Source organism: Carassius gibelio, chromosome B15 (genome assembly GCF_023724105.1).
Source record: "Carassius gibelio isolate Cgi1373 ecotype wild population from Czech Republic chromosome B15, carGib1.2-hapl.c, whole genome shotgun sequence".
Lineage (NCBI taxonomy): Eukaryota > Metazoa > Chordata > Actinopteri > Cypriniformes > Cyprinidae > Carassius > Carassius gibelio.
Window position 1 is genome coordinate 21251803 of NC_068410.1, and position 13619 is coordinate 21265421.

Genomic DNA, 13619 nt, shown 5'->3' on the forward strand with positions numbered 1-13619 from the left:
TGGTGAAAGAAGGTTCTTCAGATTATAAAAAGTTGAGAAAGAGATGGCTCTTTAAAAAAAAACTTTTAGGGCTGCACAATAAATCTCGAGCAAAATGTGTATTACGTTGCAATGTTTACAAGCTTTTCAATTTCGACACTGAATGAGCTTTTACACAAGACATTTCAGTAAGTTGTAATGTAGGCTCTCTTATAAAATATCCTACCTTTTGATGTTAATTCATGTTCAATATGTACTATTGTAGTAAAGACAAAGATGAAATGGGTTACTTGCCGCTTGAACTGATGCGTTAAAGCAATCAAACCTTCCGCACTAAAAGCGGCAAAAACAAAACTGATATTTGGTTTATTAAAAAGTAATAAAGCACAAAGCTTTCTGCGATTACTGGACGGCAAGTGCACTTGAAATAATGAAGTTCAGGCAATAACAGCACACAGCATAGACCAGGGGTGGTGAACGCTGGTCCAGCAATTAGGGTTGGAGCTGAACTCTGCTGGGCTGTCGCTTTTTCACCCCTGGCATATACTAAGAGCTTATTAAGAAGAAGCCTTATTATTATAAATGAGAATTGTTAATGATAATGCCAATACCCACACAGCTGACAGCTTTACTTGTTGTAGTTTGTTCAAGTTGTGCACGAAATAGGCTTTTGTGCTCTTTCACCTCTTACGTCTCCATCATTTCTCTCTCTCTCTCTCTCTCGCGTGCTCTGCACATCTGAGCTGTGTTAATCAGGTGTGTGTCAGTGCTGCAGATAAGAGGACTGTATGAAACTCTCTCTTCCATTAAAACTTTGATGTGCATCTTCTCAGTTTAATACGTGAACAAAACAAAAGATGTGACCACAAAACAATGACGAAAAAAGCATTACATGCTAATTTTTTAAGTGATAACGTAAATACATACACCTAGTCACCAGTGGCGTCTTCAACAAAAACTTCACTCGCAATTTAATCTTTTTTTGTCACAAATGTGAGCATTTTAGTTGCAGTTTGGAGCCCTGTTATAAGTGACCTGTTGTTTGGATGAAGACAGTCTGCTCCTGCAGTATAGCCACAGCAGTGTGATGGACGCTGTATTCAACTGTGATATGAATGACAGCCTTCTTATCTTCCATGACTTAAAACCTCACCAGAACTATACCTTAGACCAGTTAAACAAAACACTGAACTGATATTTAAAGTGAGAACTGAAACAGAAAAGTGGGGGGGAAATTATTAAATCCATGTTTGCATATATTTCCTGTGTAGGTACTTGAATACACCTGGCCAGGGTTTGGCTCAGATATAAGCTCCTGATGACACAGATGGGAACAGAGCGACCTCTGTCCTCGACCTCCACCTCTCTCTGCTCATGGATGAGGTCACAGATGTGAAAACTCCACAGTCCTCTCTTTCTCTTGGACCTGATGTCCAGTTCTTGGTCGTGCCACTTTCCAAACCCAGTGGAAATACTTTTGCTGACTCCACAGAACAAGGGATGTGCCTGATAAAACACCACAGGATGGATGTGTCTCTGGAGCTAAACCATTTTATTAGTTCATGTTCTCTATACCTTATTCTGCTTAACCAACCCCTCACCATTAACTCTTTCCCTGCCACTGACAAGTTTTTACGGATTTCCATGTTTTCACTGTTATACACCTAGGGGCACTATTACACATCTTCTGAAAGAGTACAACACCTTTCGAAATAAAAACACATGTGAACAGGACGGAGAATAAAGAGAATAATAAATTGACAAAATGAACAAACACATCTGACAAGCCTCCAGCCATAACTCTCACTAGGGCAGTGCTATATACTAGAGATTATGATCTATCACAGTTACACACTCACCTCCAGCTGCTGTGTGCCGAGATCATGACTATATAACACTTGCACACATGAGCTTGAGATTTGTTTTCTTTTCTGCTTGTTTTATGCTTATGTATTTTTTTTTTTTTTTTGTGATAGCTACTGACACTTGTGACAAGAATTATAAAAATTCAATTGTATAAAAAAATTATATCATAAACTTAAATTAAATTAAATTAAAACTCAAAAGCAAAAATAACTACATTGTGATATATATGGTTATATTTTGGTCCTATCACCTACCTCAACTCTCAAAACCTGGTGATGAACAAAGTTATTGACCAACATGGACTTTGATCCAGAAACAAATCCTACTTAGTGGAATAATAAGGATCATGACACAAGTTTACAGAGCCAGACAAATTCACACAAACAGATTAAATGCATTTGTGATGCTTTATTAAACTTTGTCAAGTACTCTGATGTCTTTAACTGCTGTTTGTTCAGATATTTGCAATAACTGAAAGAATGAAATCAAGAGAGCGAATGAAGGAAGTAAATTCCCCTAAAATATCATTTGATCTAATCTGGAAACTCTGGCTCACTTGCGCTGGTCTCTCAGCTGACAGGCGGCACGCAGGCCACAAGAATCACCTCTTACACACACAGCTAATCAGCCCACATCGATGCATTTATTCCCTGGAGATCAGAGCTGATGATTAAGCAGCCTAACGATCACGCAGTGATTCGAGTCCTATTGCAATCACTAAACACCGGTCCAGCCCTCTGCTCATTCTAAGCGGACCTGGCCTGAAACAAGAACTGATCATCCATCCGCTGGATTAGAGTGTGACGGAAATAACCGGCTCTCACACAGGGAAGACGAGGTCTGCAGATCTGTGCGGTTCAGCGCTGTAGGGAAGTTCAGCTTCTGCTTTGTGACGCAGTGACACACCAGAAAACAAGTAAAGCTGCTGTTGTGAAGGAAGCGGTGACACGGACCTCCGAATATCAGCATGAGCTCTGATCCAGACAACCACAACCTGACCAGTACTGCTCATATACACGTTATCTGCTTTCAGTAGGGATGTGGGTCACATTCAAATCGATTGAGATACTAAACAAATCACAATTCAATTGGGGTAGTTTATATAAATGTATATCTGAGGGAAAATTAATGTCTTTAGAAAGATTAGAAAAAGTTATTTTTTTTCTTTTCATCTGTATAATGCATATTAAAGTGCAGCACTGCTTTGTTTACAGTGATAACCAAGGAAACGCTTTAAGCTCCGCCCGCTGCGGTGTTCATAAGTGCTTTGTTTACAGCAGTAACCAAGGAAACGCTTTAAGCTCCACCCACTGCGGTGTTCATAAGTGCCTTGTTTAGAGCGGTAACCAAGGAAACGCTTAAAGCTCCACCCGCTTCGGTGTTCATAAGTGCCTTGTTTACAGAGGTAACCAAGGAAACGCTTAAAGCTCCACCCGCTGCGGTGTTCATAAGTGAATTTTTTATAGAGGTAACCAAGGAAACGCTTTAAGCTCCACCCGCTTTGCTGTTCATAAGTGCCTTGTTTACAGCGGTAACCAAGGAAACGCTTTAAGCTCCACCCGCTGCGGTGTTCATAAGTGTCTTGTTTACAGCGGTAACCAAGGAAACGCTTAAAGCTCCACCCGCTGCGGTTTTCATAAGTGCCTTCTTTACAGTGGTAACCAAGGAAACGCTTTAAGCTCCACCCGCTGCAGTGTTCATAAGTGCCTTGTTTACAGTGGTAACCAAGGAAAGCTTTAAGCTCCACCCGCTGCAGTGTTCATAAGTGCCTTATTTACAGCGGTAACCAAGGAAAACTTTAAGCTCAACCCGCTTCGGTGTTCATAAGTGCCTTGTTTACAGCGGTAACCAAGGAAACGCTTTAAGCTCCACCCGCTGCAGTGTTCATAAGTGCCTTGTTTACAGCGGTAACCAAGGAAACGCATTAAGCTCCACCTGCTGCGGTGTTCATAAGTGGCTTGTTTACAGCGGTAACCAAGGAAACGATTTAAGCTCCACCTGTTTCGGTGTTCATAAGTGACTTGTTTACAGCGATAACCAAGGAAATGCTTAAAGCTCCACCCGCTGCGGTGTTCATAAGTGAATTTTTTATAGAGGTAACCAAGGAAACGCTTTAAGCTCCACCCGCTTCGGTGTTCATAAGTGCCTTGTTTACAGCGGTAACCAAGGAAATGCTTTAAGCTCCACCCGCTTCGGTGTTCATAAGTGCCTTGTTTACAGCGGTAACCAAGGAAACGCTTTAAGCTCCACCCGCTGCGGTGTTCATAAGTGCCTTGTTTACAGCGGTAACCAAGGAAACGCTTTAAGCTCTACCCGCTGCGGTGTTCATAAGTGAATTTTTTATAGAGGTAACCAAGGAAACGCTTTAAGCTCCACCCGCTTCGCTGTTCATAAGTGCCTTGTTTACAGCGGTAACCAAGGAAACGCTTTAAGCTCTACCCGCTGCGGTGTTCATAAGTGAATTTTTTATAGAGGTAACCAAGGAAACGCTTTAAGCTCCACCCGCTTCGCTGTTCATAAGTGCCTTGTTTACAGCGGTAACCAAGGAAACGCTTTAAGCTCCACCCGCTGCGGTGTTCATAAGTGTCTTGTTTACAGTGGTAACCAAGGAAACGCTTAAAGCTCCACCCGCTGCGGATTTCATAAGTGCCTTGTTGACAGTGGTAACCAAGGAAATGCTTTAAGCTCCACCCGCTGCAGTGTTCATAAGTGCCTTGTTTACAGTGGTAACCAAGGAAACACTTTAAGCTCCACCCGCTGCAGTGTTCATAAGTGCCTTATTTACAGCGGTAACCAAGGAAAACTTTAAGCTCAACCCGCTTCGGTGTTCATAAGTGCCTTGTTTACAGCGGTAACCAAGGAAACGCATTAAGCTCCACCTGCTGCGGTGTTCATAAGTGTCTTGTTTACAGCGGTAACCAAGGAAACGATTTAAGCTCCACCTGTTTCGGTGTTCATAAGTGGCTTGTTTACAGCGATAACCAAGGAAATGCTTAAAGCTCCACCCGCTGCGGTGTTCATAAGTGAATTTTTTATAGAGGTAACCAAGGAAACACTTTAAGCTCCACCCGCTTCGGTGTTCATAAGTGCCTTGTTTACAGCGGTAACCAAGGAAACGCTTTAAGCTCTACCCGCTGCGGTGTTCATAAGTGTCTTGTTTACAGCGGTAACCAAGGAAACGATTTAAGCTACACCCGTCTTGGTGTTCATAAGTGCCTTGTTTACAGTGGTAACCAAGGAAACGCTTTAAGCTCCACCCGCTGCAGTGTTCATAAGTGCCTTATTTACAGCGGTAACCAAGGAAAACTTTAAGCTCCACCCGCTTCGGTGTTCATAAGTGCCTTGTTTACAGCGGTAACCAAGGAAACGCTTTAAGCTCCACATGCTGCTGTGTTCATAATTGTCTTGTTTACAGCGGTAACCAAGGAAACGCTTTAAGCTCCACCCGTTTTGGTGTTCATAAGTGCCTTATTTACAGCAGTAACCAAGGAAAACTTTAAGCTCCACCCGCTTCGGTGTTCATAAGTGCCTTGTTTACAGCAGTAACCAAGGAAACGCTTTAAGCTCCACCTGCTGCGGTGTTCATAAGTGTCTTGTTTACAGCGGTAACCAAGGAAACGCTTTAAGCTCCACCCGCTTCGGTGTTCATAAGTGCCTTGTTTACAGCGGTAACCAAGGAAACGCTTAAAGCTCCACCTGCTGCGGTGTTCATAAGTGCTTTGTTTACAGTGGTAACCAAGGAAACACTTTTAGCTCCACCTGCTGGCAGAGAGTGGATCTGTGTCTCGGTCAGCTCGTCTGCTGTTTCATGCAGATATTTATTTATCTATAGTTTCACAAAACTCAAGTCAAACCATTCTGTTTTTGTTTCAAATTTCAAAATGATATTCTAATTTAGATTAAAAACTGCTCACGTCGCATGAATGCAGCATCTTTGTTTGGATCATGATTAAAAGCAGTGGTTGCCTCTCATTGTAAATGGAAAGAGCACCGACAAAGCCTTATTTTATATATATATATTATATATGAAAATATTTATTTTATTTGTATTTTTGATTTGGGGCTTGTTTTAAAATTTCATTTAGTAGTTAACATTTACATTATATATATATTTTTTTATTATCTAGCAGATGACTTTTATCCAAAACGACTTACAAATGAGCACAATAGAAGCAATCAAAACAAACTAACAAAGTGCTATATTAATAGTAGTAATTATTATAGTGTTATATTTCAATTTCACAAAGACATGTGCAGCATTTTATACAAGCAATAATAAAAGGACACACTTTAATTTATAATGTCTTAAATATCATTTTGTTAAAAAAATTAAAAATTGTGAATCGAATCGTGAGTTGAGTGAATCGTTACATCCCTAGCTTTCAATCAAAATGACTGATTTCAAATGTGATTATTTCATATACATTATTGTTGTCAAAAGTACCAGTACTATGGTACCAAATCAGAACTAAAATACTGAAGACATAACTCATTAGCGGTTGATGAGCGTCTGCTTTCAGACACTCTCGTGAGTATTTGTGTGAGTGCCCTGCATCAAAGGTTTCTATTTTCAACATGTTTCTGCAGCATTCAATCACAGACATGTTTGTTGAGTGTGTGATTGCAGTTAAGCGTCTTAATGTTTTTTTGATTATGATGGAAGTTTTCAGTCAGTCAGTGACCTTGAACTGTGGCTGAACTGAACTGAAGTGATATTAATTGTTGTAGTTTTTTGGCTTGGTTTCTGAGTATAACCCTATTTTTCTGATGTAAAATAGATCTGTGCATTAAGTATTGCAGTGTAAGTGCAAGAGGCCTGCCGCTTGTTCTGTATAATGAGATTCTTTGTTGTTTTATCACTTTCATTTGATCTTTTTAATGCAATGTAATAAAACAATATCTGAAGGATACGTGTTTTAATGTACTATTTAATAACATTTGATGTTATATATTTTTTTATTTTCAAACAGTTAAATTAAATAACACACATAATTACAACAAAATGAAATACATGATACATGAACATTTTTATCTGGCTGTTAAGTGTTCCCATCGTATGAAACACGGTTTCCCAACAAACTTCTGAAATCCTGTGCAGATATTGCTTAAAGCCAGCAAATCAGATTGCTGCAAGCAGGACTTTTCCTGTCATAGCCCAATATTAGCATAAAGAACACAACTCATTTCAATGAGTGATTCACACGAGGCTTTGAGATGAGGATTGTGTAAATATGAGTGGGTTGTGAGTGTTTCGCAATGTGCAGGTTTGACACATGAACACAGCAGAACATGGAGACGAGTCTGGTGTCTGAGACATGAAGGAGTCCTCAGATCAGGAGAGAACCTGAGCTACATCTACAGACCTTTCAATTGGGTCAGCTAGCAACTGCCCAACACACCCTTACAGTGTTTTCCTCCACTGCCGCTGATGATGAAACACACTTCCACATTGCTGACAAGAATTGCGTAACTGAATGTTTTTCCCAATCTCAGATCGCTTTTCATCTGGCCAGATGGAGGCCTGGACACACCACCTGGGATCATGTGACACACAAATCTTCCAGTTACTGGTAGAAGGAACAGATCAGAACAGAACATTGCCCTGGCGGATTATAGGGAAAGAAACAATTACACAGCAAAAAGCCACAAACAAGAGGTGAACACAGAAAACAAAGACAAAAGCAGCTCTGTTCAACACTCAGAGCCGCTTGTCTGTCCTGTAAGCATCTAACTTCCTCTGCTAGGGCAAGAAATGAGTCGATCACTGTTTGTTTGGCTCTGAGGAACAATGTCCACTCTGTACCTTAGTAACTGAGGGATTTAAGAAAGGTTCAGCAAAGTAACACTGTTCTGTTCTGCCTACATACTGACTGAAGACAAGAAAACTAGAATACACTAACAATGGCTCTCATTCACACGGAGCATGAATACTCGTGAAACCTGTGTACCGATGTTTTCACGGAGAAATCAGGAGTCACTAAAACATTTTCAGTCTAAAATATATTCGAAATTTAGGATAAATATAGGAACAGCTAAATGCACACATATGCAGCTCGTAATAATCTAATCTACAGGATAAGATATGCATTTAATATAGGTTTCATCTAAGGATAATAGTTATGTCTGGTAAAATGTATGTTTCATCATATACAGTGCAAGAGTAAGTAAAGCTGTGTTAGCCTATAGCTGGAGCTGTGAGGATCTGTACAGCCGGCTAATGAAAGCTGTTTTATGGTGCATGACCTGGCTCTCTGCATTGCTCAAAGATCTGGTGAGAGCACGTCTGTAGACCGCGGGCATCATGTGAGGATCTTTGACGAGAGTGACCAAAGTCTGTAAGAAAAGACATGATCTGGGCATATTTAAAGGGATAGTTCACACCAAAATGAAAATCTGCTTACCCTCAGGGCATCCAAGACACAGGTGACTGTTTCTTCAGCAGAACACAAACTGAGATTTTTAACTCAAACTGATGCAGACACAAAACGATCGCTCTGTGTAAGAATCTGAACAGTATTTATATAGTTTTTTACCTCTGATTCACACAGTGTCTGAGCTATTATGAACTCTAATGATGGGTATTCTCAGCAGCGTCTTCTTCTTGATTTATGGTGGATCACAGACTTATTAGTGCATTACTGCCACCTATCTCTCAAATGGACCATTGACACTCCTAATTAAGATCGTAGATATGAGTGTCAATCAGAAGTTCTAACAGCTCAGACATTGTGTGAATCAGAGGTTAAAAAAAACTATATAAATAATGTTCAGTTTCTTGCACAGACCAATGGTTTTGTGTCTTTACACATCAGTGTATCATCACGAGTCACAAGGTTTAATTTGGATTTGTTTGTGTAAGGTTTTTTATTATTATTTTATTGTTTTAGCCGTGATTCCCATCAACTTCCATTATTAGGATGACAGACTGCAACGGTTTGAGTTAACAATCTCAGTTTGTGTTCCATTAAAGAAACAAAGTCACCTACATCTTGGATGCCCTGAGGGTAAACATCACATTTTCATTTTTGGGTGAACTATCCCTTTAATGCAAATGACTGACAAAAAGCATGCAGCCTGATTCAGAACACTCCAGATTCACTAACATTAGAACGGCTTAAGAACTAATTCATGTGATGTGAATTAGGCGGAAGTCTGAATGTGTGTATAAATACAAATAATCTATGCCAATATTAGCACACGAGACCCAATGTCTAACTCTAATAAGCAAACAAATTTCTATTCATTTTCATTCATTTTGAGAGACATGGTATCAAATGCTATGATTATGTTCCTGTGGCTCAGTGGCAGAACATTGTGTTAGCAGTGCAAAAGGTTGTGGGTTCAATTCCCAGGGAACACACATACTGGTTAAAAAAGCCTGATTAGCCTGACTGCACTGTAAGTTGCTTTGGATAAAAGCGTCTGCTAAATGTAATCAAATTAAATGTTTTTCCTCTTGAATGGCATGAATAATCATCATTTCTCTTGACTTGTCCACCATCTTGGATGATTTTTGGAGCATGCAAAAGGATCTGCTCTCATTAGGGTCATCTGTTGGTCAATCAGACTTCACTGTATACGGCCCAGAAGAAAAACTCATTTAGAAAGGCCATTCATTTTATTTTCATCTCATCATTTGGACCCTAACTCAGAATCTGGGTGAAGTAAATGCCTTGTCTTGGTGGTGTAGATCATGTAGCAGTAGTCCTACTTAAAAAAGCATTTCAGGAAGCAATGCAACAGTTTTGGTGACATGCAAACTCCAGGTCAGAAGAAGGCCGTCACGCTCTTACCTGAAACACAGCGTGTGCCAGTCCTTGTCCAGAGCCTGTAGGTACTGCTCATCACAGATGTGCTGTCTGCAGCCCGCACACTCCGGCAACCTGCCACCGGCTGCACACACACACACACACACACACACACACAACACACACTCGCATCAGCTCGTCCTCATATACAGCTCCAAACAGAAGCACTGCAGGATCCATCGGCCAATGCTGCTGATCATTTCAAAACGCTCAAATATTCAATGATGAATTAGTCTAAACTAAATATAGTATTACCCTAATAATCTTGTTCGACTTCTCTTTCTTTTACACTTATGGAACTCAATGGGATCCATCAACTGTTTGGTTACAGACATTCTTCAAAATATATTTTGTGTTCAACAGAAGAAAAACAGGTTTGGCAGAATTTGAGGGTGAGAACAGGATTTGTCATGTTTGGGTGCAAGATTCTAGCCTGAATCGAGCAACAGAGGCACATCAATAATATACATAGCCGTTTAACTTTTATACAATATTATTTTATTATTATTATTATTCTATAACTTTTAGCTGATGCTGTGATACATCAACGAGTCTGCCATGTAACTCAACGTGAGAGCTGTTTCTTCTGGATAAAAACACAATAAAGTTTAAATTTAAAAAGTGATTTCAGAGGTTTGAGATCTACATGCAGTTAAAAATAACTCTGCCTCCAGTTCTTTAGTTAGGTTTGGAAAATTATCCAATTTTGTAAAAAATTATGAAAGCTCACAATTGTCTCACTTTTCGGTTTACAGTTGTATATAAATGTGATGTAAGTCGAATCTACACTAAATTAAGTTGTTTTATTGCTTTCTCTGTTTTCAACCCCAATATTTGAGCTTTTCTTGTACTTCAGGTCAGAACACAGCTCATTCCCTTTGGAATAAAAAAATCTAAATACATTTTTAAACACTGATCGTTCGCCATGATTGAGAAAACTGAATACAACCAGCGCATACAAATCAAAAAGGGACACACTAGTAGTCTGCTTTTTATTTTGATAGCAGTCTATAGCTACAGAAAAACTCCAAATAACACATGGAACTGATGAGCCTTCATGGATCTTACAGTGATCACATATTATTCACTGAAAAATAGAGCAAAAGTGATATTAAAAAGCATATGTAGAACAACAAAAAAGTGAGTACAACATTACAATAACACAAGTGATATTAGAGCTGCAGTTATGTTTTAGGACTAGGTGAAGCAATCCCATTTTTTAAGACTTGAGGTATGAGTGGTGACGATGCATCCATCGGTGTAATTTCCTCACTGTGATGGTGGTTGAGTGGGATGAGAATGGGGGTTTTAGCTTCATCGGGGTGTTACGTCCATAGGGACATAATTTATTTTGTCTTTTGATTACATTAACCATTGGATTTACTGTGTGTGTAGTTTGTGATCTTGTTTCTTTCACTCCTCCTTCCTCTCTCTGCTTGGCAGGCTAATGAGTGCCACCTGTCTCCTGTTTAGCTCATTAGCTGGAGTATAAAGGAACCTCCAAGAGCTGCAGTCCAGGGTGAGAGGCTGAGGCGTTCCATCCTTGCAACTGCCATCTTCTAGTTCCAGTGTTGGGATTTTAAGCTCTTGTTTAAACTCTTGTCTACTTAAGTGTTTGTTGATTGCTTCACCTATAGTGTTAAAGTGAAGTTATTGAGAGTTGCAGAGTGTCTGTCATTTTTAGTGTAACTGCTTAAGTGGAAGTGGAATATTTTTCTTGTAGGGAGGTGGATGTCATTTATTTTAGAAACTACCCTTTTTCTCCTGTGTTTGAGTTAGAGAGGAAGTCAGGGAAGTATCTCTTGTGCTTTTTCTTTCTCTTTTTGTTTGGTAGGTAAGTTAACACTGAAAACCTTAGTCAGAGGAAACTTTTTGTTTATTGTTTTGGCCTTTCCCCTCCTGAAGCCGTATATATATTTTTCCATTCTGTTAAATAAAATACCTCTGGTTGTTTGCTCAAACTGTTGTTACTGAGCTTTCTTGTGTGTCAGCCCTGGAACTTGGAGACTACAGTTCTCTCAGTCTCTCTCCACCGTTTATTTGTTACCCCCCTTTTCACCCCTAGATCTCTGTTTTTAAAGGGGTACGTAACAAGTGGGGGCTCGTCCGCCCGTTATTTTATTTTTATGACTGCGTTGATTCGGTGAGTACAATTACTCTTTTCTCTTAAACATCTAGTTCTCGCTGTCTTTGCTTTAGAGGGGGAGAGAGAGTCTCTGTGGACGTAGAAATGGAGTTTGATTTGTTGGCGTTTACTCTGTCTCCCTCCACAAAGATCTTTCAGAAATGTAGAAAAAAAGATCTAATTTTGATTGCAGAATTCTTTAACATCGAGATAGTAAAAGAAGAGAAAAAGCAAGTCATTAAGGATTATTTGTTTAAGCAGCTCGTATACAATGGTATTTTACCAGAAGCTGACGAACACCCTGCGGTTGTGACGAATGCGGTGGCTGAAGGGTTTGCTTCTGGTGTAAATCCTACTGAAAGTGCAAGCTTTGATCCGGCCTTATCGATTCGTCTAAAGGAATTAGACCTTGAAGTTAAAAAGGTGGGCAACCTCCTTCTCTGGTGTTTCAATGATAGGCCCATGACACCTCCAGAGGGCTCATCGGCAGCACCTGGCATCCCAGGTGTGCCCCCCTGTGCTTTCAACCCCTCAATGCCTCAGGTAATATTAGGGGCCCAGTTGGAGTCTCCCCTTTTTACCCAAAGCCATCGACTTGCTTCTTCTGCTGCACCTGAGAGGGCTTTGATGGTTAGGCGTAGGGTTTGACCTTGCACTCACAATTCCTTAAGCAGCCTGATGGTTGACTTGCCCACGAAGCCTCTGCAGCCGACTTCCACTGGGCAGACCTTGGATTTCAGTCTCGAGCCCTTCCAAGCTGGCCGCCATCCGATGTTGTTTGGACTTTGGCTATCTTTGAACCTTCTCGGATGAACTCTCTTGTATATGAGGGATGAGATGATGGAGGAGGCAGGGCATTGGTCTGTAACCGTCTGCACTCCAAGGTAGCTGCTAGACATTTCAGGACATGGTTGTGCCTCCAGGTATAGCGGCCTTGTGACAAGCTTGTCTTACATCCAACCAGAATGTGTTTAAGGCTTGCAGGGTATGGACAGAGGGGGCATGTCGGGTCTTCTCCATTCCATTGGTTGAGGTTTGAGGGGGAAGGCAGGACGTCATACGTTGCACGTAAGATGAAGCTGATGTGAAATGCTTCCATGCCCATCAGCTCCCTCCAGGATAACTTTCTCCTCTCAACTCCCTCCCATCTTGTCCATTGTCCTTACTTGGCTTGTGAGATAGCCTATACACACCTTGTTGCCTGCTCGTGCCGTCGCACCTCCTCAACAACCAGCCGTCGGCGCTGAGCTGCCCTTTGCCACAATGATCTACTGTCTCCAAGGCCAAGGCCTCCTCTCCCCTGTTGCACATTACCAATGATGTCTCTGTGCCTGAGGTCTGACTTTGCCTGGTGAGTAGCTGCCGCTGGGTTCCATTTCCTTCAAGTCACCAGTGTAGGAGCTGTTCTGGAAACACATGGGTCACGGGACTCTGTTAGTGTCATTTCCAGCCTTACTTTGGAGCACTTGAATTCTTCTGCGAGGCTGGAAACAGGAATCTCCAAGATGCCTCTTCCATACAGTCCGATGTTAGTAAAGCATCTAGGGAGCCTCAGCCACTTTTTAGCAAATGAGCTGATCACCCTCTCCAGCTTTTCTACCTTTGATATTGGGACCTCATAGATGGTAAGAGGCCACATCAGCCTGGGTAATAACCCAAATTGAAGGCACCACAGCTTTAGCCTGCCAGGGAGCTTGGTCTTGTTAATACTCTCAAGGCCGCATATGGTGTCCTTCGTAAGCAGGTCAACTTGCTCTGTGTCCTTGAGGGTGGCATGGTACCAGCGTCCAAGACTCTTGACTGGCTTCTCTGCCACTGTTGGTATAGGCTCCTTGCCCACA

General features: G+C 41.0%; 1 protein-coding gene across 1 annotated transcript in view; it reads right to left on the reverse strand.

The window, feature by feature from the left end:
• The window catches only part of limk1a (LIM domain kinase 1a), a 72640-nt gene that overhangs the window by 54946 nt on the left and 4075 nt on the right, over positions 1-13619 (reverse strand). Inside the window, exon 2 of the mRNA XM_052576640.1 lies at positions 9639-9738. Within this exon, the coding sequence (XP_052432600.1) occupies positions 9639-9738 (100 nt within the window). The remainder of the gene's footprint in view (positions 1-9638; positions 9739-13619) is intronic.